Genomic DNA, 27,940 nt, shown 5'->3' with positions numbered 1-27,940 from the left:
GAAAGCGAGGCTGTCATTCTGAACGAGACACGTCGTCCATTTGGAGAGATAAGCCGTCGACATTGGATATTGTCGCCGCTGTTTCCTCCCTCTGTCTTTTTCCACTCTCGTAATTAGTGACCATCACAACTGTCTCATTGAACAACTACAGTAGTTCAGTAGTTGCCAATAATAGTAACAGTATCAACTGAGCAGTCTTTATATTTGTGTTTCGGGAAATATCTTTTTCTTTCACACACTCTCTCTCTTTAAAACTGTACAATCAACCATTTCAATATGTTGATGCGGTATCTTTGCATGTTGGTGGTGCTGTTGGTACTGTGTCGGGTTCAAGCCGAGCCAGAGTCTGTCAACAGCGATCTTGTACTAAACAAAGTAGAACGTGGTATAGACGTGTCCAGTCATTTGATTAAGATTTCTACTTCGATTACGATCGAGAACACGGGCAAGACGACAGCCAACCACTTCGTTTATGTTTTAGACCCGTATCTTCAAAACCATGAGGCTTATGTCGGTGCCACGGTATGTTCAGTTAATTTGACTTATTTTCTTATTCTTCGTTCTCATATTTAAAATTGCATGCTTAAAAAAAAACAAGCTCAATCTCAGTTCATATAATAATGTTGATACATTCAATTTTAGTAAATTCCTAGAGCTAGCGAAGGAACCTCTGCAGGGTTGCCCAAACCACCAGCAATAGCAGACAAATCGATAAATTTCCCTCTAACCACACCCTAGTGTTTAAAAAAAAAAACGAAGAGAAAGGACATTGCAAAAAAAAAAAAAAAAGAAAGGCGGATCATCATGGCTGGAATGCTCGTGATCCTAGGTTTTCTCCATCAAGACTGGTCTCTAGCTAAACAATACACTTTAAGAATATTGCAGAAGTTCTCAAATTTGTTTTAGCTATCGCGGTTAAGGCCATAGAGCACCGCCTGATTTGTATATCAAGAAGTGCTTAAAACATAACGTGGCATATATTTACCGGAACTTGATATTATCTGGGAGATTCAGTAACAATTAGGTATTCTTTAATCGCATACCTAGTTGATATCTAATAGTAATTACTCGGTCTTGTACAAATAATGAATATTACTGCATAAAACTAAAACCCCTTTTCATACACTGAACTCCTACTCTTTGATTACGTGCAGCCCTCTTCCACAGATTTCGTTTTACCTGGGAGCTGAAATCGAGCAGCTGACACTAAAATCTAGTGTTTTTCTGTAAAGTATCCTATATTTGAGTATTTATAATAAATCTACCTTCTCAATTGAATCGATGCATTCTATATCCCTTTAGATCGACCTGAAACCCGCCACCCCTACCCTGCTCCAGTTCAATCGATCCATTGATTTGTTTAATACTCATGTTTTAACCTGCCGAATGTCTTCTCTTTCGTAATTGTAACGATTTCGTAATTCTACTAACGATTTCGTGTTTGTGTGTTTTCTGTAAAACCTTATTGTTTTCATGTCGCGCTGTATATTTCCACTTTGGAAAGACTTTCTACTTTAAATATCTACCATTTCACTATAGGTAGATATAATTGGCTATACAAAGATACTACAGCAGAGGCATCCTTCTGGTGCTGGAAAGATTCTCCTATAGTTGTAAATACTCTCAGTAAATGAAGATTTCTACCAACCGACACACGCGTGTATAAACTCATGTACACACACATACATGTACACGTTGCTATCTTATAATTTCAGCAATAATTTAGTTAGCGGAATACATCCACACTTTCTTTCTCGGATTTATTTCTTTACATATCAAAGGTTCTTATTGTTTTTAACGAACGGGGGATAATATAGGAGAAATAAGTGCATATGATACATGCCTTATTTTAAAGGGTCTTACTGACGTGATTGAAGTAAATGGGTTCGATCAGAAACGAAAACCTAGTCGCTGAATGGCTGACCAATTCTCACTCGAAACTTGTTTCTGCTACGTCAGTTAAGTACGTTGTTTCTATAACAGCAATTTTCAACCATTTTCGATCCTCCGCATGATTGCATAGAGTGAGTGCTTTGAGATGTTACGACACACCACCAAGTTTTGAAAATATAAATAGTGGTTATTAAAATTGTTTTAACCCAGTGATGAGTGCATGCATTGCACATTGCCACCAAGGAAAACTCATACCGGCGTGATACATTAAGAACAATCCAAATTTCTATATATCAGGGCATTTCCGACATACTTAGAAAAAAAACTCGCTGCACACTTGCGCCATACTTGGCGGCACAGATATGCAGCGACACTGGTTGAAAAACATTTGGTAATGCTAAAACTATCACTCACACTGTTCCGCCTCTTATGTTTTGGCCGTTGGTTGGTAGCTATGCATTTTCGTAATCACACCAAAGTGAACTCTTTAAATATGAGAGGAAAAGATACACACCCTCCACAACGAACACTTGTATTTATATTGAAAAGAGTTACGTGTGTGTGTGTACAAGTTTAACCAGCCGTGGCATATTCAGATTGTGATGGTTTGAATAACTCATTAGTTCCACCGTTGGCGATGTTACTGTCAGCGAAATTAAATATTAGGCTCTACACATGCATTGAGTCCTTTATCCAGCTGATGACCATCGTATATAGTTAAAAACACTTTTTTAACACACAATATTTGTTGACCATCGGGTCTATCTCACATTCGAAATTATACCATTTTATTTATAGTCTAAGGAACCTACAAACTATATGTTGTGTTATTTTGTATTTGATTTGCAAAATGAAGTGTTTGAAGTATTTAGAAAAAAATCGATGTCCATGAAAGAAAAATTAGCAGAAACAAGAAAGAACGCTGAGTGCCTAACTAGGAATAATGGCTGAATGAGATTCTTTCATGGAGTCTTGCCTTCTCGCCGTTCCCAAATTGTTTCAATAAGTTTCAAATCGAAGTCACATAAAAATGATTCTGTAAAGGGTCTCAAACAAAAATAAAAGCAATTGATTGCAAAATATCAAATATCATTGAAAATTTAGAAGTCTTTATTTACGTTGTCAACGAAGCGATAGAACCCGCAACAACAGCAGAATTAAGGACTTGATTTCCAGCAAAAGAATCCACTTCAGTTGCATCAAAGGCTAGACTGTGTCCTCTACTCCAAGGACATAAATTTAGTCTTTTGCCATCAGGACAAGACAAACCAATTGGTTTCTGAACACGGATTGGTAAGCTGTGATATGAAGAAGATTTGGCTGCTACCTCTAGTAGATAAAACAACCAGGACATAAATCATAATTTAGTCTTTTGCCACCAGGACAAGACAAACCAATTGGTTTCTGAACACGGAATATTAAGACAAAAGCATGTTTCATTATCCTCTTGATCTTCGAGTGTCTCAGAAATCTACCGGCGTTTTAAGCTGCAGAAGTCATGTAAAATAAAGTAAATTATTATTATTCTGAATGGTATTTTATTTTGAATTAGATAAGATGTATGGAAGTGCAGTCAAGTCAATTGAATACTAAGTTTAAGATTAATATTTAATCAATTTTTGTCGTTATGTGTGTACGAATGTGAATAAAACCGAATGAAAGAAGATAATCCGGAATTCGAACTCGTACACAATCTAGTTTTTAAACGACAACCATTGCGAAATAAGGGAGGAAACTTGTACGTTGAATAATAGTAATTGCGTGAAGTTCAGTTTTTATATTTTCTCTCTGTCATCACTGATTTCACAGTCTTATAACAATTATTTCTATTTATTATTCATAGGCTAGATTCACCTTTTTATCAAATCTACAACCGGTCTTATGGTTCTGAAAAGTCCATCAGTTATATCTTCAATATAACATTCCGTGTGAAATAAAACACGAGCAGTATAAATTGATTCGTAAGCAGTTTTTCTCGTTGTATGAGGCGGAAAATAAACCCTGTGGTTTTCTGCGTAAAATATTTAGAGTACACACAAGTTTATATATTTTTATCTTTTACTTGTTTGTCATTTTACTGCGGCCATGCTAGGGCACCGCCTTGAAGGGTTTTTAGTCGAACAAATCGACCCCAGTACTTATTTTTTAACGCTTAGGACTTATTCTGTCAGTCACTATTTTGCCAAACCTTTAAGTTAGGGAGACATAAACACACCAGCAGCAGTTGTTAAGCGGTAGTGGGGGGACAAGCACAGGCAGAAAGACATTGTGTGTGTGTGTGTGTGTGTGTATATATATACATACACACATATACACTCACATATTCACACGATGGTCTTCTTCTACGCTCCATCTACCAAATCCAATCTCAAGGCTTTGGTTGGTCTGAGGTTATAGTAGGACACTTGCCCAGGGGTCCACGCAGGTGCGGACGGTATTTGAAGACATTTATGGTTTTAAAATGACACTTATATAATAACAGAAAAGAACTGTATTTTTATAAAAAATAACATAAACATAGTGCTAAATTATGAACTTAATAATTTAATTCAATAAAACCATCATAAGCTTCAATAACTGCTTCTACACGGGGTTGAAATCATTCACAAGTTCGGATGAAGTGGTCCTTGTACATATTGGACTTAACTCGAACTATGACGGCTTTCAAAGAATCTTTGGTGATATGGGGGTGTTCATTGACGTTTTTCTCAATGATGCTCCATACATAGTAGTTGAGTGGCTTGAGATCTGGAGAATTAGGAGGCCGAATGTTGGTGTTGTGATCATACAAATTATTGGCCATCCATACTTGTATGATGGTGCAGAATCTTGTTGAAAGACATAAGGTCTTCCATTGCATACACTGTTGAGCCAAGGCTTAACAACTTTATCCAGAACCTCAATATATGCAGCAACATTCACCCTAAGGCCTTGTGGAAAAAGTGAGGAGGCATCACATGTCCTTCATTGCTAACAACACTCATTTGCAGGAAATTTGTGTGCATTACTCTTGGAACCTCAGAAGGGTCTGCACATGGCTGTCTGTCATTTTCTCTGTTAATTTTCTGGTCCTGGTCAAAGTTTTTCTCATCTGAGAAAAACCAAATTACATCATCTTCTGATGGATTTTTAAGTTTATTCAAAAGTCTTTTGGATCTGATTAAATGATTTTTTTGCTTTTTCTGACATGAATTGACCTCTCCTCAACATGTAAGATTTGTATCTGATGCCTTCATGCACAACATTTCTGATTGTTTTTTTCTGACACAAGGAATTTTTTTGCAATTGACCTCATTGATTTTCATGGATTGTCTTCAATGTTTTGCTTAGCTTCCTGAATAAATTCAGTTGTCCTGATAGAATCAGTGTTTGGAATATTTTTTATGTTTTGATACACGCAATATGATTCCATCTTTCTTTAATTCACACCGGATCTTGTGGACAAAAAAATCTCGCAACTTTCAGAAATTTCTAAATCACCATGCTTAACCTTCACAGCATGCCTTTTCATTTCATTAGTGAGCATAGGGCCTGCCATTGTTATTTACTGAAATAGAAGTTTAATAAAAATTAGTCAGATGAAATAATGACTAAAAATGCATGTCCTCAAATACCATCCACACCCTGTCTACACACACACAATGGGCTTTACCCAATGTGTTGCACAGTGGAACTGAACCCCGAGACCATGTGGTTGGAAAGCAAACTTCTTAACCACACAGCTACACCTGTAAACAAAAAAAAAAGGAATGTAACACAATACAATGTGAGCCAATAGCATCAATTTATTTATTCATGTATTGCTGTTCCCAATTTTTTTCTTTTATTTTTGACTGGTCACCCATATTCTCTGGAATATTGTATTGTCTGTCAAGTGTGACATTAACTTACATCAGCTTGTCTCAACTTGTTACGTATTAGTCAATTTCTAGATTGTCTCAGACAATTCCAGTTAGATATAAACTTTGAATCATTACACAAAGAATCTGTTTCTAACCTACACTATCAATTTGACACAGGATGAACCTTTTCAGATGATGTAGGACTGTTAGGCTAGTGTTGGTAAGATACAAGAATTGGGTCATTTCTCTAGATTCTGTATATAATAAATATTGCACACACCTGGCATCTAACCAATGCTATTGTGTGTGTGTGGGTTTTCAAAACTATGTACTTACTATTATGAGTTTCTTGCTAGCACATTTGTCTAGTGAACACACTCAATTACATTAATATTGCATGCTCTTTCTTTGTTCAAGGCCAAATAAGGCTACTACTATTAATAATAAATGTGTGTATATATATTTCTTTACTACCCACAAGGGGCTACACACAGAGGGGACAAACAAGGACAGACAAATGGATTAAGTCGATTATATCGACCCCAATGTGCAACTGGCACTTAATTTATCCACCCCAAGAGGATGAAAGGCAAAGTCGACCTCGGCAGAATTTGAACCCAGGACGTAGCGGCAGACGAAATACGGCTACGCATTTCGCCCGGCGTGCTAACGATTCTACCAGCTCGCCGCCTAAGCTTATATATATATATATATGTATGTATATATATATGTATGTATATATATATGTATGTATATATATATATAGTCTTCACCATTAACGCACACACACACATATTAATGCATCTATGTCTTTGTTTAGTCTTTTACTAGTTTGTTATTTTGCAGTTATGTTGAAACACTACCTTCAAGTGTTTTAGTTAGTTATACTGATGCCAGTACTAAGCCTAGAACTTATTTTATTGACTTCAGAAGACTGAAAGGTAAAGTTGATGTGGGCAAGATTTGAACTGAGAGCGTACAGGGATGTAACAATACCATAGTTTTTTTCTCTCTGATGTTCTACTGATTCTTCCACCCATCCATCTGGCAATCTATGAGACCAGTGATTCTTGGCCCCCTTCCTGTTTATTATAGTTCTTCACTCCATAAAAAATGAGTTTATGACTGGTTGTCTATAGAAACTTTTGTGTACTGGTGACTTAACTCATGTAGCTGAGCCTGTTGAAGTATTAAGGGTGAAATAGCAAATATGGTAGAAATGCCTAGATTTAAGGAGCCTTAAAGTAAACCTAACATAAATTAAAATTTTAGTTTGGAAATGGCTAAACTCAGTATGAAGAAAAGAACTAATTGAAAACTGTACTTTGTACCCAATGTAAACTATAGGTACACAAAAGATACAGTAGTATCACATTTAGGCTGAGCAGATGCACAAGAGGAGTAGTTAGGAGACTATGGATGCATGGAAACAATTAAAGGAACAGTTATGTATGAATTAAAGTATTGCATAGTTATAAATTGCGGTCATTGAATACTGAGGATGCATGGGGACTAGAAGGAAACAAAACAAGTATACTTTGCTAGGTATGTAATGTTATTGTGCATGAATGAAAGAGCACAAATCAGATGAGATAAAAAAAAAGTAGGTATAAGAAGAATCAGATATTGCATTGGTGCAAATATATGGTGTTCATGGAGTATAGCAGTTGGGTAAAGAAGTGCCAAGTGTTTCAAGAGGAATGAATCTGGAAAAGTAAGACATGAGAAGATCAGGAAGCTGAAACTTGTTGAGGTTATGAGACCACAACATGTAGCAACGTACATGGATTGGATGATATATGGTTACTGCTCCTACACATCCATCAGCATACGTTATCTCTTGTTAGTGTTGTTGTGGTATTAAATTAGATTTAACATTCAGTGTATGCCTCTGCTAAGCAATAACCAGAAACCCCTCACTACACATACATGTGAGAACACTTCTTTGTAATTATTAACACTTTTGTGGAAATTTTTCTTCTGAAACACATTCTGAATATGTGTTTCGGTTTAGCATTCTGCTGTGGAAGCAAGACTAAAAGCATGACATATAAGAACAAAAGATTGTTCTTATATTGGTTTTTTTTTCTGTTATTGTGTCTATCAGATGATGAAGGATTGCAACAAATGCTGAGATTTTGTGAAACCTATCCAAACCATGCCAGCATGGAAAAATTAATGTAAAATGATAATTGATAATGACTATTAAATACTGACACTACATACAAACGTGCTGGGTGAAGGCATGGCTGTGTGGTTTAGAAGTTCCCTTTTTATTCACATGACTAAGTCCAGTCCATTGCATGACACTGGGTAAATGCTGTCTGCTATAACCTTGGATTGATTAATGCTTTATGAATAAAATTTAGTTGAAGGAAAACACTGTGGAAGCTTATTTTGCTTATGTGTATCAACAAAATTTACAAATAACTTAGAACGAAAACACTTTGTGGTGTTTAGTCTACCTGTGTTTCACAGGGACTTCTTTATACCTATTGGAATCCTATGACCAAGAACAGTATTATTTACAACTGCATGACCTTTTAATCATATAGAAAGACTTTTCTACCATTATGGTCTTTTAGTTTACATTTGTGACAAATTCCTATCCCTTGTGCATTGACTCTTGAAAATCCTTATGAATTTTCTTTATTACTTTTCTTCATCTCAAAATTGCTGTCATAAACTCTGTCTCCACAAGTATTGATTCTACACTTTCTCTCCATCCATCACTCAACATATTTGATCTTAATGTTCATCATTTTGAGTGGTTTAAGCATTCTCCAGTTACTGATACTGCAGGCAACAACATCTTCAATTTCGCTATTTCCCAGAGATTAACTCAAGCATTTAACTTCCCTGCTCACTTTCTTGATTGTGATGATCAGGTTCCAACTTTGCTCAATCATTTTTCTGTCCTCCATTCCTACTTTATACAAGACTTCCTCTCTCTGTTCAGTAATTCTGATTATGGTATTGTATGGCTGGTTATTTCTCTTAGCATGAAGTTGCCTCAGCAGTCCCCTTTTCATAGAACAATGTTCAGCTAGGAAAGGAGTGAGTAGGACAGCTTAAGAGAAGCTCCAGTAGTGATGCACCACAGAATGAAGTGTTTGAAATTAATGGTGAAAAGTGTATATCTGAGTTTGCTTCATAGATTCTAACTGGTATTGAGTCCCTTGTTCTACCTTGCTAATTCTAATATGATGCCTTACTCTTTTTTGCACTGCTTGCAATAAATGCAAGATAGTCATCGAGGCTGCAAAGTCTCATTACATCCAGTGACACCTATGACCATCTTTCCTCTCCAAAACTTGGATGATGGGACTTATGTAGAATCTACAATAATATTCTTCACAAGAGTATATCATCTGTTCCTCCTCTTTTTCATGGGCCAAGTTCTTGAAATTTGAGGGACAAGGCTACTGTTTGCTACCTCAGATAACACAGATCATCCTCTATCTGAATTTGATGTAGCAACTCCTAATAGCCTTACCTCCTTGCATATAACAACTAAAATGGTTAACTATGATTGTGAAACTGGATCCATTCAAGATTATCATCTGGTCCAGATGGTATATTGGTTGTTTTGTAGTGATGTAGTGCTGAACTGACCCCTTTTCTTTCAAAGTTGTTCAAAAAATTTTTGTATGAGTTTTGCTTTCTGTCTTGTTGGAAATCTTTGTTATTCCGCTATTTAAGAATAGTGGGGCTAGGTTTGATCCACACAATTATTGTCCTATAAGTCTTCTTCTTGTAATTAGTAAGTTCTTTGAATCTATTACTTTGGTCAGGCATCTTAACTCTTCTGTTCTTTTTTCTGGTTTTTCAGTATGATTTTCATGCATTTAGGTCTACTGCTAATGTTCCCACTATCATATCTGAATGTTTCTATCATTCACTTAAATTTTCTGGTGAGGTTAGGGCCATCGATCTTGTTATCTCAAAGGCTTTTTACAGAGTGTAGCACACTGGGCTGATTCACAAGCTCAGAAACTATGGTCTGTCTGACTCTCTTCTTACCATCAAGCTAGTCTTTGATGGTTGGCAGTGAAAGTTATATATTGTTAATGCTGGACTATTTCAAGGCTCTGTACTTGGTCCTATTTTTTCCTCCTTTTCATTAATGACCTTCCCAGATTATACTATTTCTAAACTCACCACTTGTACTGGTGACACCACTATTTACACCTCTTGTGACAAAATTAGCAGCCTTTAGCAAACTGCTTTTCTTGAGGATGATCTTTGCACAGTCAAAAAATGGGGTATTGACTGGTTGGTTACTTTTAATGCTGGCAAGACAGAGTTTTTGTCAGTTTTTATAGGCAGCCATTCATTCCCTCCATTGCTATGGGCTGGGTTGATCTTTAAGAAAGCTATAGTATCCAATTTCTTGGTTTGACTTTGATTTGAACTCTCTTTTGGAACAAATATGTTCAGTTCATTGCTCTGTTGGCTGCAAAGAGGGTTGGATCTCTCTTTTGTGCTCATAAATTTTTTTAATGCCTAAGAGTATCTTGTATCTCTATTCGGCCACCATTCAATCTTGCATTGAATATTGCTGTCATCTTTGGGCTGGTACTCCTTTAGAGTGTTGTAACTTGTTTTATTGAATTCAGGAAAGTATTTCCATGCATTGCTCTGATGACCCCTCTGGTATAGTGCCCTCTATCAAGAGCTTTAAATGTTTCTCCTCATCTCAAGCACATCCTTTCTCTGTTGAGCTTCTTGTTAGTCATTAGTCTTTTTATGACATTGAAAATATAGCTAATTATTCATTTAGGCCAATTAGGCATTATTTCAACTAATTTGCTGACTATTCAAATTATCATATTTCCTAAAATATTCACCCAAATATCACAAATGCGGTATCAAAATGTTTCTTTTTGGATGCTCTCCAAGAAAAGTACAGTAGAAGTTAGATTTAGATATTTTAAAAATTAATAGTGATGCCTACTTTAATCAGTCCTTCCTTTTGAAACTGTAACCTTTTTTCTTTTACTTATCTGCCTATAGTAATTAACCTATAGAAGTTCAAATAGAGCATTAAACTGCATTGATGTCATCAGAAGAAGATCTCCAAAAGTCATAGGTGTTGTCCTTTCTTCTACCAACTATTTTATACATTTACACACATACACACACATGTGTATATGTATATATGTATTTGTTTTTAGATCCATTTTCCTATGCTCTGGTTAGGTGACTGTATATTATTGAAGCATAGTTTTGCACTGGCATGCTCTTTTTGTCACCAGAGGATGGTTTGTTGAAAGGGAAATGACAATGAACTCCAATGATTGTAACAAAGCACACAGTAGGTAAACATTCACTCACACACACACACACACACATCTTTGTAGTTTCTGTCTACCAAATTCACTAAGGCTGTGGTTAGCCCAAGTCTACAGTAGAAGACACTTGCGGGACTGCAGTAATTATTTTAATTAAATAAAAAATTAAGTCTTGCTGAGTGAATAGTTGCATGGTTAAGAATTTTGATTTGCTGTCATGATCTCAAGTTTAACATTATTGTACAGTATTTTGGACAAGTGACTTCTACTATAGCCTTGTGTTAGCCTAAGTCTTGTGAGTGAAATTGGATAGACAGAAATTGTGCAAGTTCATTGGATTAGGTGTATCTGTAATTCAAAGGCTAAGCCATCTAACACTAAGTTTGTCTGAGATTGTGTTAAGAGTATGAAATGTAGAAGAAAACTGCAAATATTTTGAGATCTGACTTCACCATTTCTCCCCATGTCTTTGACCTTATATCATGCTTATCTTCCTTTCTTAGCCTATTTTATTTTTCTACCTAGCACTTAATGTCTATCCATACCAATGCAACAATCATCATCCATCATTTTGAATCCAGGCTTTGTGCTCGTTAACAGGGGTGGCTGGATCTGCTTCAATGCCATAGCAACCACCCTCACATTCAACAATCTCTCTAGCATATATCAACTAATGTTAAGGATTATTGGATTAAAGAGTTACTATTTACTTCAGTCTGTTAACGTTGATTAATGTTTATTTTGTATTTTTATTCTTATTTCCAGTTGAAAGGTGAAGATGATAAGTTGAAAGTAAAAAAGAAGCAAACCACAATAAAAGGTCAAAAGTAAGTTACATCATTTTAATATTTAATTTTTTATCTTTAAAGTGGTATGTTAGGTTTTGTTGTATAAATTAGTGGTTTTCAACCTTTTCACGAACAAGCACTGCCTTTATTTAAATGAATTTTCCCATAGTCACAGGTTTGGCTGTGTGGTTAAGAAGTTCTCTTTGCAACCACATGGTTTTGTGTTGATTCACTGTGTGGTACCTTGGGCAATTGTCTTCTACTGTAGCCTCAGCCTTGTAATTGGGTATGGTGAGTGGAAGCTGTGTGGAAAGAAGCCTACTGTATGTGTATGTGTGCATGCACTTGAATCATTTTGTTTGTTTACTTGCTGATTGATGTTTATATCCTTCTAACTTAGCAATTTGGCAAAAGGAGACTAAATGCAACAAGTACCAGACTTAAAAATAAGTATTGTGGGTCAATTTCTTCAACTAAACCCTTCAAAAGGTGCCCCAGCATGGGTGTAGTCCAGTGACTAAAACAAGTAACAAAAATTTTTAAATAGACCACAGGTTTTTGAAAAACATGTCTATTCAACAAATGTTGAACTTAGCTTCATAGACTCCTATCATTCTCTTTGTATTACATAAGTATCCACTGATGCTATAAATTATTGAGTAGAAAATACATGGTTTTGAGCAGATGTAATTTTCTGAAAATCTTTGACATTTTTAGACTATGTATTCTGAAAAAAGTTAAGTTCATCATATTTTAGGTACTCTTTTCTGACTTTCTTTCTCTAACTCAAACCCTTTCAGTTTCTCTCTTTTATTCAATATCTCCTGCAACAAATTTAGCTTTTTCAGGCATTATTTAAACAATTTAGAGTATCATCAGGTGCAGGGTTTTATTAAACATTAGTTCAAGAGGAAATCACTAGAGCAAAGAAAATTGGTAATAAGTATTAACAATTTGGTTTAGAATTAGATGATGTTGGTATATTTAATATATATATATTCCATAGACCGAACCTAATGTAAAGGATGAACACATGAAAGGTATAGTGGGATCACAGGCAGACTAACAGAGAAAATAAGCTACAAATGTATTGAAGTATTATGTTCTATAGGCATACAAGAAATAAAGCATAAAATTTATTTCTCCTTGGGCTTCACAGAGGCAATGTGGAAAATGCTGGTGTCATGTAACTAGCATGTTACATGACAGTGCTAGTGGTATGTAAAAAAACACTTTCCAAATGCTGGGCCTCACAGAGGCTATGACAAATAATGCACTTGAGTAGAAGACTCATCAAGCTAAGTGAAATCATAGTTCTGGCAGATATTGGTGTCATGCAAACTGACACCCATGCCAGTGACACATAAAAGCAGCCATTACACACTTGGAGTGGTTCGCATTAGGAAGGGGATCCAGTTGAAGAAACCATGCCAAATCAGACTGGAGTCTTGTGCAGCCCCTCAGCTTACCAGCCCTGGTCAAACCGTCCAACCCATGCCAGCATGGACAATGGATATTAAATGACGATGATGATGATTAATACATCATCATTCAATCTCCATTGTCCATGCTGGCATGGGTTGGACGGTTTGACCAGGGCTAGTAAGCTGAGGGGCTTCACCAGACTCCAGTCTGATTTGACATGGTTTCTACAACTGGGTGCTTTTATTTGATGCCGGTATCTGCCATGACTACAATTTCACTTGGCTTGATGGGTCTTCTTCTCAAGCACAGCGTATTGTTGAAGGCCTCAGTCATTTGTCAATGCCTCTGTGAAGCTCAACACTCAAAAGGTGCTCTTATGTGGCACCAGTACTAGTGCCAATAACATGACAGCAGCACTGGCCATGACTATGTAAAAGCAGTGTAGTAGAAGAGCTATTTTAGGTAGTCGGTCTAACACTTGAACGGGGGCAAATTGGTGAAGTCATTAGAACATTAGATAAACCACTTTATGGTATTTGTTCCAACTCTTTGCAGTCTGAGTTCAAATCCCACGAAAGTTGATTTTGCTTTTCATCACTTTGTTGTGGGGTCAATGAAAAAAGTATCAATCTGGAGCATAGATTGGTGGAACTATTAGTATATTGAATGTTTTCTGATATCTGCATTGGCTGTTTCCATTCTGGCCACAATGTCTATGATGGCCCTGATACTTTTGAGAAGGGAGACTGGCATAAACTGCTCCACTGTTAGTCTTACACACACAAAAATAGCATCCATTGGCCTGTGTATGTACAGTTGTCCTCAAAATTATTCATACCCTTGTTAATTTTTGTGATGAAATGAATACACTTTGACAAGTTTGTTTGAGTTATATGTGACCAACAAATGAAAGAATAGCAACAATACACAATTTAAGAAATTCTTCATTTCAGGAGTATTTTATTCTTGGATTTTCAAAAAATGCCATGTTCAAAATTATTCACACCCTAGATTTACTGAGTCCAATAGCATAGCCTTTGTTTTTTATGACTGCTTTTAACTGATTCTTGTACATGTCTACAAGCTTCCTGCATGTCTCCTGTGGGATGATGGCCCACTCTTCCTTGATGAAAGCCTCAAGCTGGGTCAGGTTGGTCAGTTTCCTAGCCATCATTCTAGTTTTCAAGTCTTGCCACAAGTTCTTGATTGGATTCAGGTTAGGACTCTGACTTGTCCATTCTAGGACATTGACATCATTGTCCTTGAACCATTTCTTCCCTACCATGGTGGTATGTTTCGGATCATTGTCCTGCTGATACTTCCAGTTGTGGCCAAGTTGGAGTTTCTCAGCGGATTCCTTCACATTTTAATCAAGGATCCTGATGCAGTCCCCTTTTCTCATGATTCCTTGAACTTTGACAAGCTTACCTGTGACACTAGAAGAGAAGCATCCCCATAACATTATGTTTCCACCACCATGCTTGACGGTGGGCACAGTGTTCTTCAGCTTGTATGCTTCTCCTTTCTTGCTCCAGACATTTTCAGCATCCATATGACCAACTTTCTCTCATCAGACTACAAGATGGTTGACCAAAAGCTGGGATCTTGCTCAGATGACCTCTATATCTGTTTTTGTTTATTTTTATGGTAATTTTTATACTTATTTTTACATTAAATAAGTACAAAATCTAAGTACCATAAAATATTCACTTTCCTTTGCATCCAGTATAAGCATAAATTCATTTGAGATTTCTGCATTGTTGTTGTCAAACAAATGTACAAATATCAGTGCATTTTTCCATCCAGAGCTAGTTGAAGCATCACTTTCTTTGCTATTAGTCTATCGTCATCATCTACTTCATCTGATGATGAAGGAAAGTCAGAAAAAAACTTCTATATTGGATGAAAAATCTGTGACTTGATTTCTTCCATTGATAAGGGCTGCTTATACTCAGAGTACTTGGCAAAGACACTTGGGCATCAGTTGATGATGTCTATCTTCAGGTAGAATTTTAAAAACGGTGATGATGCCTTCTATTTTCTAATGAAACATCAGTTGATGATGTCTGCTGTTTTAGGGTTAAAGCTGACGCAAAGAATTGAATTTACAGATGTATACAACACATCTATAGACATGTCAGCAAGAAAGCTTCTGTGTAGTCACTCAACTTGATAGAGAAAGCAGCCAAATCTTTACCAAATCACACCCTATGTATCCTTAAGAGGGAAAGGACACATTAGACAATGCTGTCTTATGTAACCTTAAAAGGTCAGGGCAGTCATAGCTGAAATGTTTTTGATCTGCTCAATTGAAGTTGATATGGGGTTAAACAACAATGTACCTAATTGATTGATCTGTTAGTATAATAGTCAAATTTCCCTCAACAGACTCTCAGTTGCTTTGAAAATGAACATCTATGTAAATTCCTGGCAAATATTTTTGTCTGCTATTTCCAAGGTTGCTATCCACCAATAACTCATGTAAAATTGAAGTAGAATGTAACAACTGACTATTAACTTTAATTTTATTTGTATTTTCTTTCTTTAGGAATTATATTTTATTTCTTTATTATTTACAGGAATGTTTATTACCATATTGACTTGTCATCTGGTATCGAACCTGGGAAGACTGCAGTTGTAGAATTGGAAGAGATATACACACATGCTTTGCAAGCTTATCCTTCTCAAATAGCACAATCTGAGAAACAGTATGTTGTGTTCAGTACCAACCTCTATTTGTTCTCACCATATCGAGCGATTAGTCAATCAGCTGTTGTTACTTGTGCTTCCTCCAATATAGAGTTCTACACTAAAAAGAAGCCTGTTTCTCAAGCTGAAACTAGTATCAACTATGGACCTTACCCCAACAAAGAGCCTTTTACTGCGGTATCTATATATATCTACTTTTTATATTCTTTAACCATTCTATGCTTTTGTTTTGTCCTCCACTCTTTACCATACTTGTATAGCTTGTGTGGCTCTACATATTTAAATATTTGCATATAGATTGTTTGAACCAGTTATATTTTAGGTTTTCACAGTTGAATGTTTTCCTAAAACTAGTTATAGGAAGAGTGTGTAGAGCCTGTTTTTACTTCTACCAGATGAAGCTTCTCCCGTTCTGCCTATATAAATAGGCACATGTCTTTTAGCCTCAGGCCAGCTTTAATTGAATAAATGTATTCCAGCTGTGGCCATCCAGGTTTTTTCCAAATGTGTTATGTCTAGAACTACCTTATTTATTGTGTCCTTCCTTAAAATAGTTGAAATAAATTTGGCTGCTATTTCTAGAACAACCATGCAGAGGTTTACTTGTTTGTTTGAGCAATGGATGCTGTATACTGAGTGACATATTGCCATATGATTAAAGTGTGTATGTTTTGATATATAAAGAAGTGTATAGAAAATTTTAGAAATTTGTAAGACTATATAACTTACATTTCAATGTTGACGAAAAATGTGTATCTGATATGTTAATGATATGTGTTGTTTCTCACACAATGATTGTCATCTAATGACCCACTTAGTTATGATCTATTTTGTTTTCTGCAGGAAGAGCTGAAAGTCCATTTTGAAAATAACAGTCCATTCTTGACTGTAACCAACATGGAACGTGTTATTGAAATTTCACACTGGGGCAATATTGCAGTGGAAGAACATTTTCAAGTAACTCATTCTGGAGCCACACTGAAAGGACCATTCTCTCGTTATGATTATCAACGGAACCAAGATGGTGTCTCCTCAATCAAATCTTTCAAAGTAAACAACATTTCACAAATCTTATTTTATCTAATACTTTTTCTCCTGTAATTACTGGTTTAAATTAACACCTCATGTTTCATGGAGTAATTGAGAGGTGTTCCAAATAGATATTTAATATCTTTATGAATGAAATCCATATAAAACCCAGCTAATTAGTGAAGGTAATCAGCATTGTTGATGTATAATTGTAGCTAATGATATATTTATGATTGAAGTAAACAAAGTGATAGTAATAAAATGTCTTAGATTATTACTAATACATTTAGGAAGGGCATCATCATCATTGTTTCGCATCTGCTTTCCTTGTTAGCATGGGTTGGATGGTTCAATTGGGGTCTGGGAAGCCAGAAGGCTGCACCAGGCCCAGTCTGATCTGGCAGTGTTTCTATGGCTAGATGCCCTTCCTAATGCCAACTACTCCGTGAGTGTAGTGGGTGCTTTTTATGTGACACCAGCACAGGTGCCAGATGAGGCTGGCAAACGGCCACGATCGGATGGTGCTTTTTACATGCCACCGACACGAGGCCAATTGGGGCGGCAATGGCAACAGCCACGTTCGGATGGTTCTCCTACGTACCACCGGCACTGGTATCACAGCTGCAATTTCCATTGATGTTGATCGATTTTGATTTTCACTTGCCTCAACAGGTCTTCACAAGTAGAGTTTTGTGTCCCAAGAAGGAAAAGTATGCATAAGTGGACTGGCTACATCCTATGTAGTGACCACAGGTTATGGTCTCACTTGTCCTGCCAGGTCTTCTCACTTACAGCATACTTCGAAAGGTCTCGGTCTCTAGTCATTTCCTCGGTGAGACCTAAAGTTCGAAGGTCGTGCTTCACCACCTCGTCCCAGGTTTTCCTGGGTCTGCCTCTTCCACAGGTTCCCTCAACCGCTAGGGTGTGGCACTTTTTCACACAACTATCTTCATCCATTTTCGCCACATGACCATACCAGCGCAAACGTTCTCTTGCACCAGCCATAAAAATCACGCAAAGGCAGACAGCAGGGATTGGTGCAGTTTTCTGACTTGCCAGCTCCTGCAGAACCATCCAACCCATGCCAGAATGGAAAACAGACATTAAATAATGATGATGATGATGATGATTGCGCTTTGTGTATCCCTTCAAGGATACACATGTACATATATATATGTCTCTATCAGTCTGACATAATTTTGACTGTAAAGTAATCTTAGATAAGTCAGCTTAACCCTTTACTTATCCTGTGTATCACTTGTAATATGCAGGATATATTTCCCTGGCCTCCTTGCATCATATACTATATACATTCCCAATTTTTTGTCAGCTACCAGAGTAACTTGGGACTTAGGAAAGTTTTATATTACTCAGAATGTATGAAGCAAGGGCTAACTAAAAGTCTGAAAAAAAGAAACATGGATGTTTAGGACAAACTTATGAAAATAATTTGGACAGGTAAAGGGTTAAAATGAAAAATTAATATATAATTTTTGCACTTTTTTAACAAAATAAGTTTAAAGAAAGTTAGTAGTGGTATTGATCCTTCATCTGATAGTGTTACCATTCGGTTATGGTAAAGAAAGAAGTAAATGTAAAAATAATGAAATAATTGGTATTGGATTAAAAAGTTAAGATGGGATTTAGTGGTTTCTTATTGATTTAAAAACTTTGATAGGACAAGCATTATGAATAAAGTAAGTTTGGAAAAGTCATCAGCGTATTCTGCTAATCTGAAAGTTTTGTCACAATTCTTAAATTGATAATTTTTCATATTTTCTGCAAGTTTTGTTATAGATTGATTCATTTCTTAACTGTAATTCACTAGGATCAGTTTTCTTTTAAACCTCATTAAAAGAGTCCAGTACCAATACATTAACTTCTCATATATGTAATGGCCGAATAGAAAAGGAAGTTTTTGGAAATAAGAAAATTCATATTCTAATTCTGAAAGTAAGCAGGAATTCTGATTAGGAATTGTTTTATTAATGTGTTTTGTAATATGTCACATTCTGCAAAATGTAAACATGAGTGTGTAGTTGTGCATTATCTTCAGGTGAAAAAGTCTTTTTATCTATTTCTCTGTTTGGGCTTTAACCCTTCAGCATTTAAACTGGCCAAAATATTCTTCCTCTTTTATGTTCAAACTGGCCAGATCCAGCCTCTCCTACCTACTGTATAATGTTAGTCTAAAAAACATACAATCACATAACTGAAATCGCAAAAGCTACAAGAAAATGCTAGATAAATTCAAAACAATGTAGATAAATAAGTGTTACATTTCATAGAATAATCTCAATACCAAAAGGTTAAGTATAAAGTTACATGCATACTAGACATGGAAGAATTCTAAAGTTGTGTTAAGTAATCCTGAGACCAATCTAAAATGTACTTTATATATATATATTTATTGTATACATAAATATGAATTTTATTCTTTTTTTACTTCTAGACTATTCTACCAGCTGCTGCCAGAGATGTCTATTACCGTGATGAAATTGGAAACATTTCTACTAGTCATTTGAAGGAAATGGATGATTCTGTTGAATTAGAACTCCGTCCTAGGTTTCCACTGTTTGGTGGTTGGAAGACCCAGTATTACATTGGCTACAATGTACCCAGTTATGAATATCTTTACAATAAAGGTAGACCATTCACTACTGACGTTGCTGGGAGGGGATTAAAAATGCTGTGTTTATACAACTTAATTCATCAAGATGTAAATATTACAGCTTTCGTTTACAAAATAACTGCTCTTTGTAATAACTTGTTAAGATACCTTCACAGTATTTTTGTTTCTAGAACTGTATCTTTAAGAGGTAGGACACCTTTTGTAGGTCCTCCTAGATAATGGAAGGTTAGTACAGGTTAAATTTGAATGTAGGAAATTGAAGTGGTTAATTCTTAGTTGAGGTAGTTCTATATTCAACATGAGGTAGATCACTCCAATAGATTTTATAAGAAACTAGGTCTCACCACTCTGTCTTCTACTTAACATGTATCTGCGAGAATTGTTGATGTTTGGTTCCCCCAAGACATTTCTGATCAAGCAGACCTCTGACCAGAAGCATTCCATCTCATCCTTTTCAGAGTTTCTAAGACTACATTATCCAATGTGTCCTTTTTATTTTTAAGATGTTGGGATGGGGTTGGATTTGTGGGAATTTTCAGCAGGTCAAGCAACCTTGGAGACGCTTCACTTATTTGCTCGTTTATCTGCAGAAGCTGTCTTCACTGGGTGTTTTAAAGGTACATGAAGACAAAGCTAAAAGGTGGTTGTAGGGAGATGTAATGGTTGGAAGGAAGAAGTAGATAATATTTAAAATGACATAAGGTGGTGAGCTGGCAGAAACATTAGCACACCAAGCAAAATGCTTAGTGGTATTTTGTCTGACTTTACATTCTGAGTTCAAATTCCACCAAGGTCGACTTTGCCTTTCATGTTTCGGGGTTGATAAATTAAGTACCAGTTGTGTACTAGGGTCAATCTAATTGGCTGGCTCCTTCCCCCAAATTTCGGGTCTTGTGCCTAGAGTAGAAAAGAATATTTAAAATGACATGAAATGGAAGATACTGAGGATCGGAGACGAGTAAGTGAAGCGAAGTGAGGTTTGGTGGGAGTGGTGTAATAGTAGTGATGATTCAAGGAGCAGAGAATACAGGATGTTCATTTAAGTAGTATTGGAGTGTCTGTTGGTGTGAGAGAGTAGATTTTCCTCTCAGTGAATATCCTCTTCATTTAAGATCCATCTTCTTTGCTGGCAGAGATTGGATGGACCAACAGAATCCAATGAGTCAGAGGACTGTGCCAAACTCTTGTGTCTGCTTTGGCATGGTTTCTATGGCTGGATGCCCTTCCACTTTACAGAGTATGCTGGGTACTTTTTTTTTGTGTGAATTCAGTACTGATGTGGTTGCTGTATAACTCACATGGCTAAAAGCCCCCTCAACTAAGTAGGAGAATCGTAGAAAAGAGGAAGCTTTGTGCTGAGAGTTGAGAGGCTAAAGTTGATGTAGAGGAGATAAATGGCTACCCCGCCTTATAAGGGTGAGTGGGAGTAGTTGGAAAGATAGATGAATATGGTGGTGATAAAATGTCAGTGCATATCTTCAAAGTACAAAGATGAATTGAAGAGAGACAAGAAACAGAAGATTGAAGAAGGTGAGTGGGAGGAGAGTGACAGGTGGTTGGTATTGTAGGGAGAGGTGAATGATGAACAAGGTAGGAGCTGTGGCTGATGAAAATATGAGTTGGAGAAGGTGGTAAGAAACAGAAGTGGCTCAGGGTAGAGGTGTTGTTAAGTGACTATAGGAAGGCAAAGAGCAGCAGAACAATAATAATAATAATAATAAAGGTGTATATAGATGACTATGGGTGGGTAATGGTTGCAAGAATGTAAGGAGGAGAGAGAGAGATACAATGACAGATATGGAGGAGGTCTGGAAACTAATTGTCCAATGTCTTTATTGTGCAGGAGACAAGTATTTGTTGAAGATGCGTCTTATGGATCATGTATTTGATGACCAAATTGTTGATCATTTGACAGTGAAGATAATCCTACCAGAAGGCTCCAAGTAAATATGCTTTTTTGTTTTTGTTAATTTTCTTATGTTTTTCATAAACTGTAGCCAATATGAGCACCATATGTTCATCAATATCAGCATCAGGAATGCAAATATTGTATAAGGTCTAATCTAAATGCCCAATCAAGTTAGTAAAACTATTTCAAAATAAAGGAATTACGTTTGTTAGTCCATTATTATATTTTGTTTTATTGTTTTGTGCTAGGGTGATGTGATATAGTAACCAACATCTTGGTAAATTGACTGTGATCTAATTATAGTTGTTTCACTTCAGTTAAAAGCATAACCACTACATGACTTCGTTTCTTCTATGTAAGGTTCTATGGTAAATAATATATTCCAACTGGATGTAGTTATACCATCACTATAGGACATGTGTGAAGGAATCTAGCCTAGTGGCTAGTGTGTTAGGCTTGGGATTGTTAGGTTGTGGGACTGGGTGACATGTTGTGTCTTTGAGCAAGGCACTTGGTTTCACATTGCTCCAGTACACTCAGCTGAAAATGAGTACCAGGGATTAACCCTGTGACATACTGGCGTCCCATTCAATAAGAATTCCTATACTCTCAGCCTTGAAGGTCTTGAAAATTTGGACAAGCTCCTGCCTCATGAGCCTGTAGGCTTCAAGTAGACTTTAGGATATCTGTTATACTGATACAGTTATATCCCCATCATATATTTACTATACTGTATACTGGTAGTGTTATATCCATATTACATGATTTTTAGTGTGTGATAAACTTGTACAGTTATAGCATCAACATAGGAGATCTACTGTATTGTATACTAGTACAGTGTTATCCTTATTATAGGATGATGTGTGAATTCAGTTACACTGATATGCTTTATACTGCATAGTTTTACACTTACTTTCTGTACCCTGGTATACTTTGTATACTAGAGTACAAAAATAATATACTTTGTTCATTTTTGTATTCATTTTACCATGCTAGTGTGGGTTAGATGAATATATTATTGAGCCAGATGCTTTCCCTGTCATTGACTCTTAATTGTTTTTCGATTAAGAAATGTCCTATTTCACATGTCTTTGAAGTTGAAAAGCTAGCAAATGACTTGGTGATAGGGGTAATGACATCATTGCTTGAAGCTGAGTGATTTCCAAAGAAGTGCAAATGTAAACAAACAAAAACAAACACACATGCGTGCATACAACACTTATATATGCATATATGACAGGCCTATTTCAGCTTTCATTTACCAAATCCATTTATGAGGTTTTGCTTGCTGTGGGCTATAGTAGAAGACATTTGCGCAAAATGCTGTGCAATGAAACTTTTTGACACAAAAGCTCAGATGGTTTCAAAGGTCTGTTATTAATGTTGTCTGCACTTGTTTAAAATAGAAATAAATTATAATGCACAGAAAATTACTCAATCCTTTTTGTTTTTTTTTGTGCTGACCATGAAATACTTAAAAGTTGAAGTACAGTGTTTTTTCATTGTTGATATTTTCATATTTTCAATGTTGATATTCTCTTTAGAAACATCAAGCTAAGGGCTCCTTTTGAAATTGTTCATGGTAAAAGACAGTTGCATTTTACTTACTTGGATACAATTGGCAGACCTGTTATAGTATTACACAAGAACAATTTGGTGGAACAGCATATTCAAGATTTTGAAGTAAGTCTTCTGAAATACATTTTACATTTCTATAGGAACTTGCGTTAATCTCATCAACAGAGCAGTTAATCCAAATAATACTAAAATTATAACTTTTCAAATGATAACCTGCTTGTTAAAAATGAAAAAAATACAGTAGATAAGAACTTTTAGTTTAGAAATCAAGGTTTCTGGTTTAAATCCAGTTGAGGACCATGTAACACATCTATAGGAACTTGCGTTTAATCTCATCAACAGAGCAGTTAATCCAAATAATACTAAAATTATAACTTTTCAAATGATAACCTGTTGTTAAAAATGAAAAAAATACAGTAGATAAGAACTTTTAGTTTAGAAATCAAGGTTTCTGGTTTAAATCCAGTTGAGGACCATGTAACACATCCAGGAATAAGACACCTGATTATGATTAGAGATCAAACTGATCAAAATATAATAGATACAAATTGGCTGATTTTTGACCTGACATTTGGAGTTTGGATAGCCTCTGCTGGTGATCTGCAATTTATGGTGAAATCACTTGATACAGTAGTGCTATCCGCCGGTGCTGATGAGAATCTCATCAGCCAATATAGTAGTCTGCTTTTTAGCATTTGTCATCTACACAAAGTTATTTCTCGAAACATTTTGCCGGTGGCACGTAAAAAGCACCATCCGTTCATGGCTGTTGCCAGCCTTGCCTGGCCCCCGTGCCGGTGGCACGTAGCACCATCCGTTCGTGGCCGTTGCCAGCCTCGCCTGGCCCCCGTGCCGGTGGCACGTAAAAAGCACTCACTACATTCACGGAGTGGTTGGCGTTAGGAAGGGCATCCAGCCATAGAAACACTGCCAGATCAGACTGGGCCTGATGCAGCCTTCTGGCTTCACAAACCCCAGTTGAACCGTCCAACCCATGCTAGCATGGAAAGCGGACGCTAAATGATGATGATGATGATTTATTCTAAGGTGTTATAACCAACTCATCCAATTTAGGTTGGATCTGCAAATTACTATTTGTTACAAAAGCTGCTGGGCTAATGTTCTAACAATACTGCCAATCCATAAAAATACTAAGTGACCAATAGTTTTATTGTATATAGAGATTATTTATTTTATTGGTAGTTTGTGGTTAAGGTCACTGTAATTAAACTGTAAAATAGGTTCGAGAACCAAATTTATCTCTTCTTGCAATCACTAAGAAAGACATAAAATCATATTTTCCTAAGTTTTCTGTTAAATCTGAAAATTTGAATTGAATGAATTAGTATGTAATTTCTAAATGTAGTAATTTGATGTCATTATTTTTGTTTATATTTCAGCTGAGCTATAGCTTCCAGAAGTTCTTATTATTACAAGAACCACTGCTTGTGGTTGGTGCTTTTTATCTGCTCTTCCTTGTTGTTATTATCTATGTCCGTTTAGATTTCTCCATTACAAAGGTTAGTATTATCATTAACACATCTTATTTTGTAATTGTTTTAACTGTTTGAATAGTTTATTCATATTTTTTGTGGTTTAATCAGAGAAAGACAGGTAACACGTAGGACATTTTCCTGTTTGCATTGACATTGAGACAAGGAAAAACAATCATGTCTTATGGGTTATCCTCAGACTGGAAACCTGGTCCAAATGATTATAGCAGAGCTCACTCTGCTAAAGACACCCAAACCTATGTGGTGGTGCTAAGCTCGGAGACATTTAGTCTATAATCCAAGAAGAACAATTACAGTCCATCCAATGGGCTTCTGCACAGTTTCATTTGGAAGGATTGGATTGACCTAAGGCAACAGTAGATGGTTGTTCAAACATGGTGCACAATGTGATTGAACCTGAGGCCATGTGGAAATAATGTGAACTTCTAAGCTACACAGTCATATTCTGGTGTTCATTTATGAATGGAAGAAATTGTTTCCTTTCTGTAAATCATAGCCATTTGTATATGATTGTACTTAGTACCATACTTTTATGAATAGTTTTGAAGTACCTATGTAGTTGAAAGTGCACGCACGCACGCGCACACTCTTAGCTTTCACACTTGTCTCAGCCAAACATTGAAGATATGACATAGGGAGGGTGAGAAAGTTGCATCAGCAGTTGGCTGGTACTTGTTTTTAACAGAGTTGACTGGCATAATATGAAATGAAGTGCCTTTTGCAATCACAGAAGTGTGAAATAAAAGACCCCTTTCTTGACAAAAAAAAACAGATTAGAGTTAGCAACTTAGCAACAGGAAGTACATCTAACTGAAAAGCAATATTACCATTTTGAGAGAAACCGGTGAAGGTTGGCAACAGGAAGGGCATCAAATTGTAGAAAATCATCTGCCTCACTAAATTTCATCTGTCCCATGCAAGCATGGTAAAGTAAGTGTATGATGATGAAAGTATTTATATGTTTGTCCATGCACACACACACACATATTCCACTCCTCATAGGTATTCATTTCTTATCAAGTCCTAACTCACTTTTCCTCCAAAAATGGAATGGACTGCCATTAAAATGTTGGTTGCAGACTGCTTGCAGAGAACTGCACCAACTGGGTATTTATTCTTGAAACAGCTGTAAGAGACAATCTGCACCTTCCTTCTCTTTCAGTTGTAAGGATTAACCTGTGATGAACTCCCTTAGCCTAATATTTAATATCAATACTATGAACTTGCCTTATAACTATTCCTGGTATATACAAGCATATACACAACTATTATGGATATTTCTGAATGGAACTGTTACCAATCCCTTGTGATTTAAACTCCTTAAAGCATTTCCCCCACTGTGTGCTATATAATTATAACATGATCCAATACCAGTTGTTTGCCTGTCTATACATTTATTTTTATACATGTATACATAATATACACTCGTGTATGTGTATACATTTATATTATCTTTGTGAGTGTGTGTTTATATATTTATAAATCTTCGTAAGTATGTTATATATATATATATGTGTGTGTGTGTGTGTATATGTTTTACATATAAGTATGTACATGCATAAACTCTCAATATTTCTATAAATAGGATGAAGCTAAAGAGAGCAAAATGAGAATTGCAAGTTTGATTGAAGAAGTTCAGAGTAGCCATGATAAGAGAAGTGCTCTGTATCAAGCATATGATGATGCTACAAACAAGTTTAAAAGCAACAAAGAAGCCAGTGTTTTCCAGACAAGTCGCAAGAAAATCGATAGTGATTACAAACAGCTGACTCAGCGGATACATACCCTTCAAGCTACTCTAAAAGAAGAAGGAGCAGAAGCTGCTGAAAAAGTGAGTTCATTTTCACCGATCTTTTTTTTTATCTCCATTATTTTAGCTGTTTCTTTTGCATCAGATCATTTATTAGGTTAGCTTTTTTTACTAGTATTTCTTGATAATATACACATCAATATACATGCATAACTTTTTTTATTATAGAGAAAGATTTTCATGGATTTTTCAATAAAGTCAATCCTTTATTACTCAATTGGTCTTTTTCCATGGATAGTGGACAGTAGTAAAAATAGGCCGGCTGGTATAAAGGACACATCTTGAAGTGTTGTCTTATCCTTATGAAGACAGAAGAGAATGTTGAAGATTATTTACATGATATGAGCTTGTACTTGTTTTTCACTGTTCCCTGCAGAAAGAATATCCAGTACATTTAATTTTAGAGTCTAAAATTTTAAATGTTCACTTGTTATTTAAGATCCTACGTAATTTTTGAGATATACTACACTTTCATAATATAACATAGTTTCTCTGGCAGTTCTGCATCAAATTATCAGGATTTATAATTTACTTTATGAGAATAAAGTGAATTATTTAGTCACAAATTTATTTTGTCATTTACAATCCAATTTTTCTATCATATTCTTATTTAAATTGTTAAAATAGTTTTTCTTTACTTTGCTGTGTCAAATGCAAAATTCTCAGTTATTCTTTAATCTCAATTTTCTCATGATTGAAATTTCATTGCTTCAAACAGGGAAAGATATTTTGATCACTTACCATTCAATATGTCTCACTCTTCTTGAACATTTCTTAATGTTCCCACTTAACATCTGCTTCAATCCTCTCCCTCATTTCACTGAAAACCCATAATCATCATTTCAATTTTGCTTGTTTGACTTGAGTCTTAACCTTTTAGTATTTAAACCGGCCATATCTGGCCTAAATATTCTACCTGTTTTATGTTTAAACTGGCAAGATCCAGCTTCCCACACCTACCCTGCAATGTCATCCTAAAAATAAACAATCGCATCTTCTAAATCTCAAAGCTATGAGATAATACAGGATTAATTTTATAAAATGTGAATATATAAGTATAACACTTGACAAAATAATCTGAATGTTAGAGGGTTAAACTGTTCCTGTCTGAATGCATTCACATGAGTTAATACTGTTTTGTTTTAATATCTAACAGGTTGCTGAGCTGCAGAAGCTTGATAGCCAATACAAGGAACTTATCAATCAAGCTATAAATTATGCTGAGAAATTAATAAATAATAAAATGAATAAACAAGCCTACATTGAGAGTGAGCCAGCTATAAGTAAGAAACGAGCTGAGATTAACCAGAAAATGGAAGCTCTTAGTAGTTCTCTCTAGTAAACATTGCCATCTAGAGTGAAATCATTTATCAATTCATAAACATCTTTTGTTTGTCTGGACAATAAAAGAAGAAAAAAAAAGTTATTTCATTTCATACTGTTTTGTTCTACTCTATTTTGGAATAAAACATCCCAATTCTTAATTTGTATTTTTTCAATTTTTGGTTTGTTTCTCT

The 27,940-nt window shown here is 35.8% G+C and overlaps 1 protein-coding gene across 1 annotated transcript; it reads left to right on the top strand.

Annotated features, from left to right (window-relative positions):
* Nucleotides 1-27,907, top strand: LOC115228873 (dolichyl-diphosphooligosaccharide--protein glycosyltransferase subunit 1). The gene is made up of 10 exons (XM_029799349.2): nt 1-522; nt 11,795-11,856; nt 15,822-16,128; nt 16,795-17,001; nt 19,433-19,625; nt 21,456-21,555; nt 23,066-23,204; nt 24,500-24,619; nt 26,199-26,444; nt 27,580-27,907. The coding sequence occupies exons 1-10, from the start codon at nt 277-279 to the stop codon at nt 27,760-27,762; spliced, it is 1,803 nt and encodes a 600-aa protein (XP_029655209.1). The 5' UTR covers nt 1-276; the 3' UTR covers nt 27,763-27,907.
* The last annotated feature ends 33 nt before the right edge of the window (nt 27,908-27,940 follow it).

The sequence above is a fragment of the Octopus sinensis genome, linkage group LG2 (genome assembly GCF_006345805.1).
Source record: "Octopus sinensis linkage group LG2, ASM634580v1, whole genome shotgun sequence".
Taxonomy (NCBI): domain Eukaryota; kingdom Metazoa; phylum Mollusca; class Cephalopoda; order Octopoda; family Octopodidae; genus Octopus; species Octopus sinensis.
Note: the sequence above shows the minus strand (reverse complement) of the source record. Positions and strands in the feature narration are given on the sequence as shown.

Coding starts and splice junctions, on each gene's coding strand:
- LOC115228873 (XM_029799349.2), top strand. CDS start 277: ATGTTGATGCGGTATCTTTGCATGTTGGTGGTGCTGTTGGTACTGTGT. Junction 21,556..23,065: donor ATCCTACCAGAAGGCTCCAA/GTAAATATGCTT, acceptor TATTCTCTTTAG/AAACATCAAGCTAAGGGCTC. Junction 26,445..27,579: donor GAGCAGAAGCTGCTGAAAAA/GTGAGTTCATTT, acceptor AATATCTAACAG/GTTGCTGAGCTGCAGAAGCT.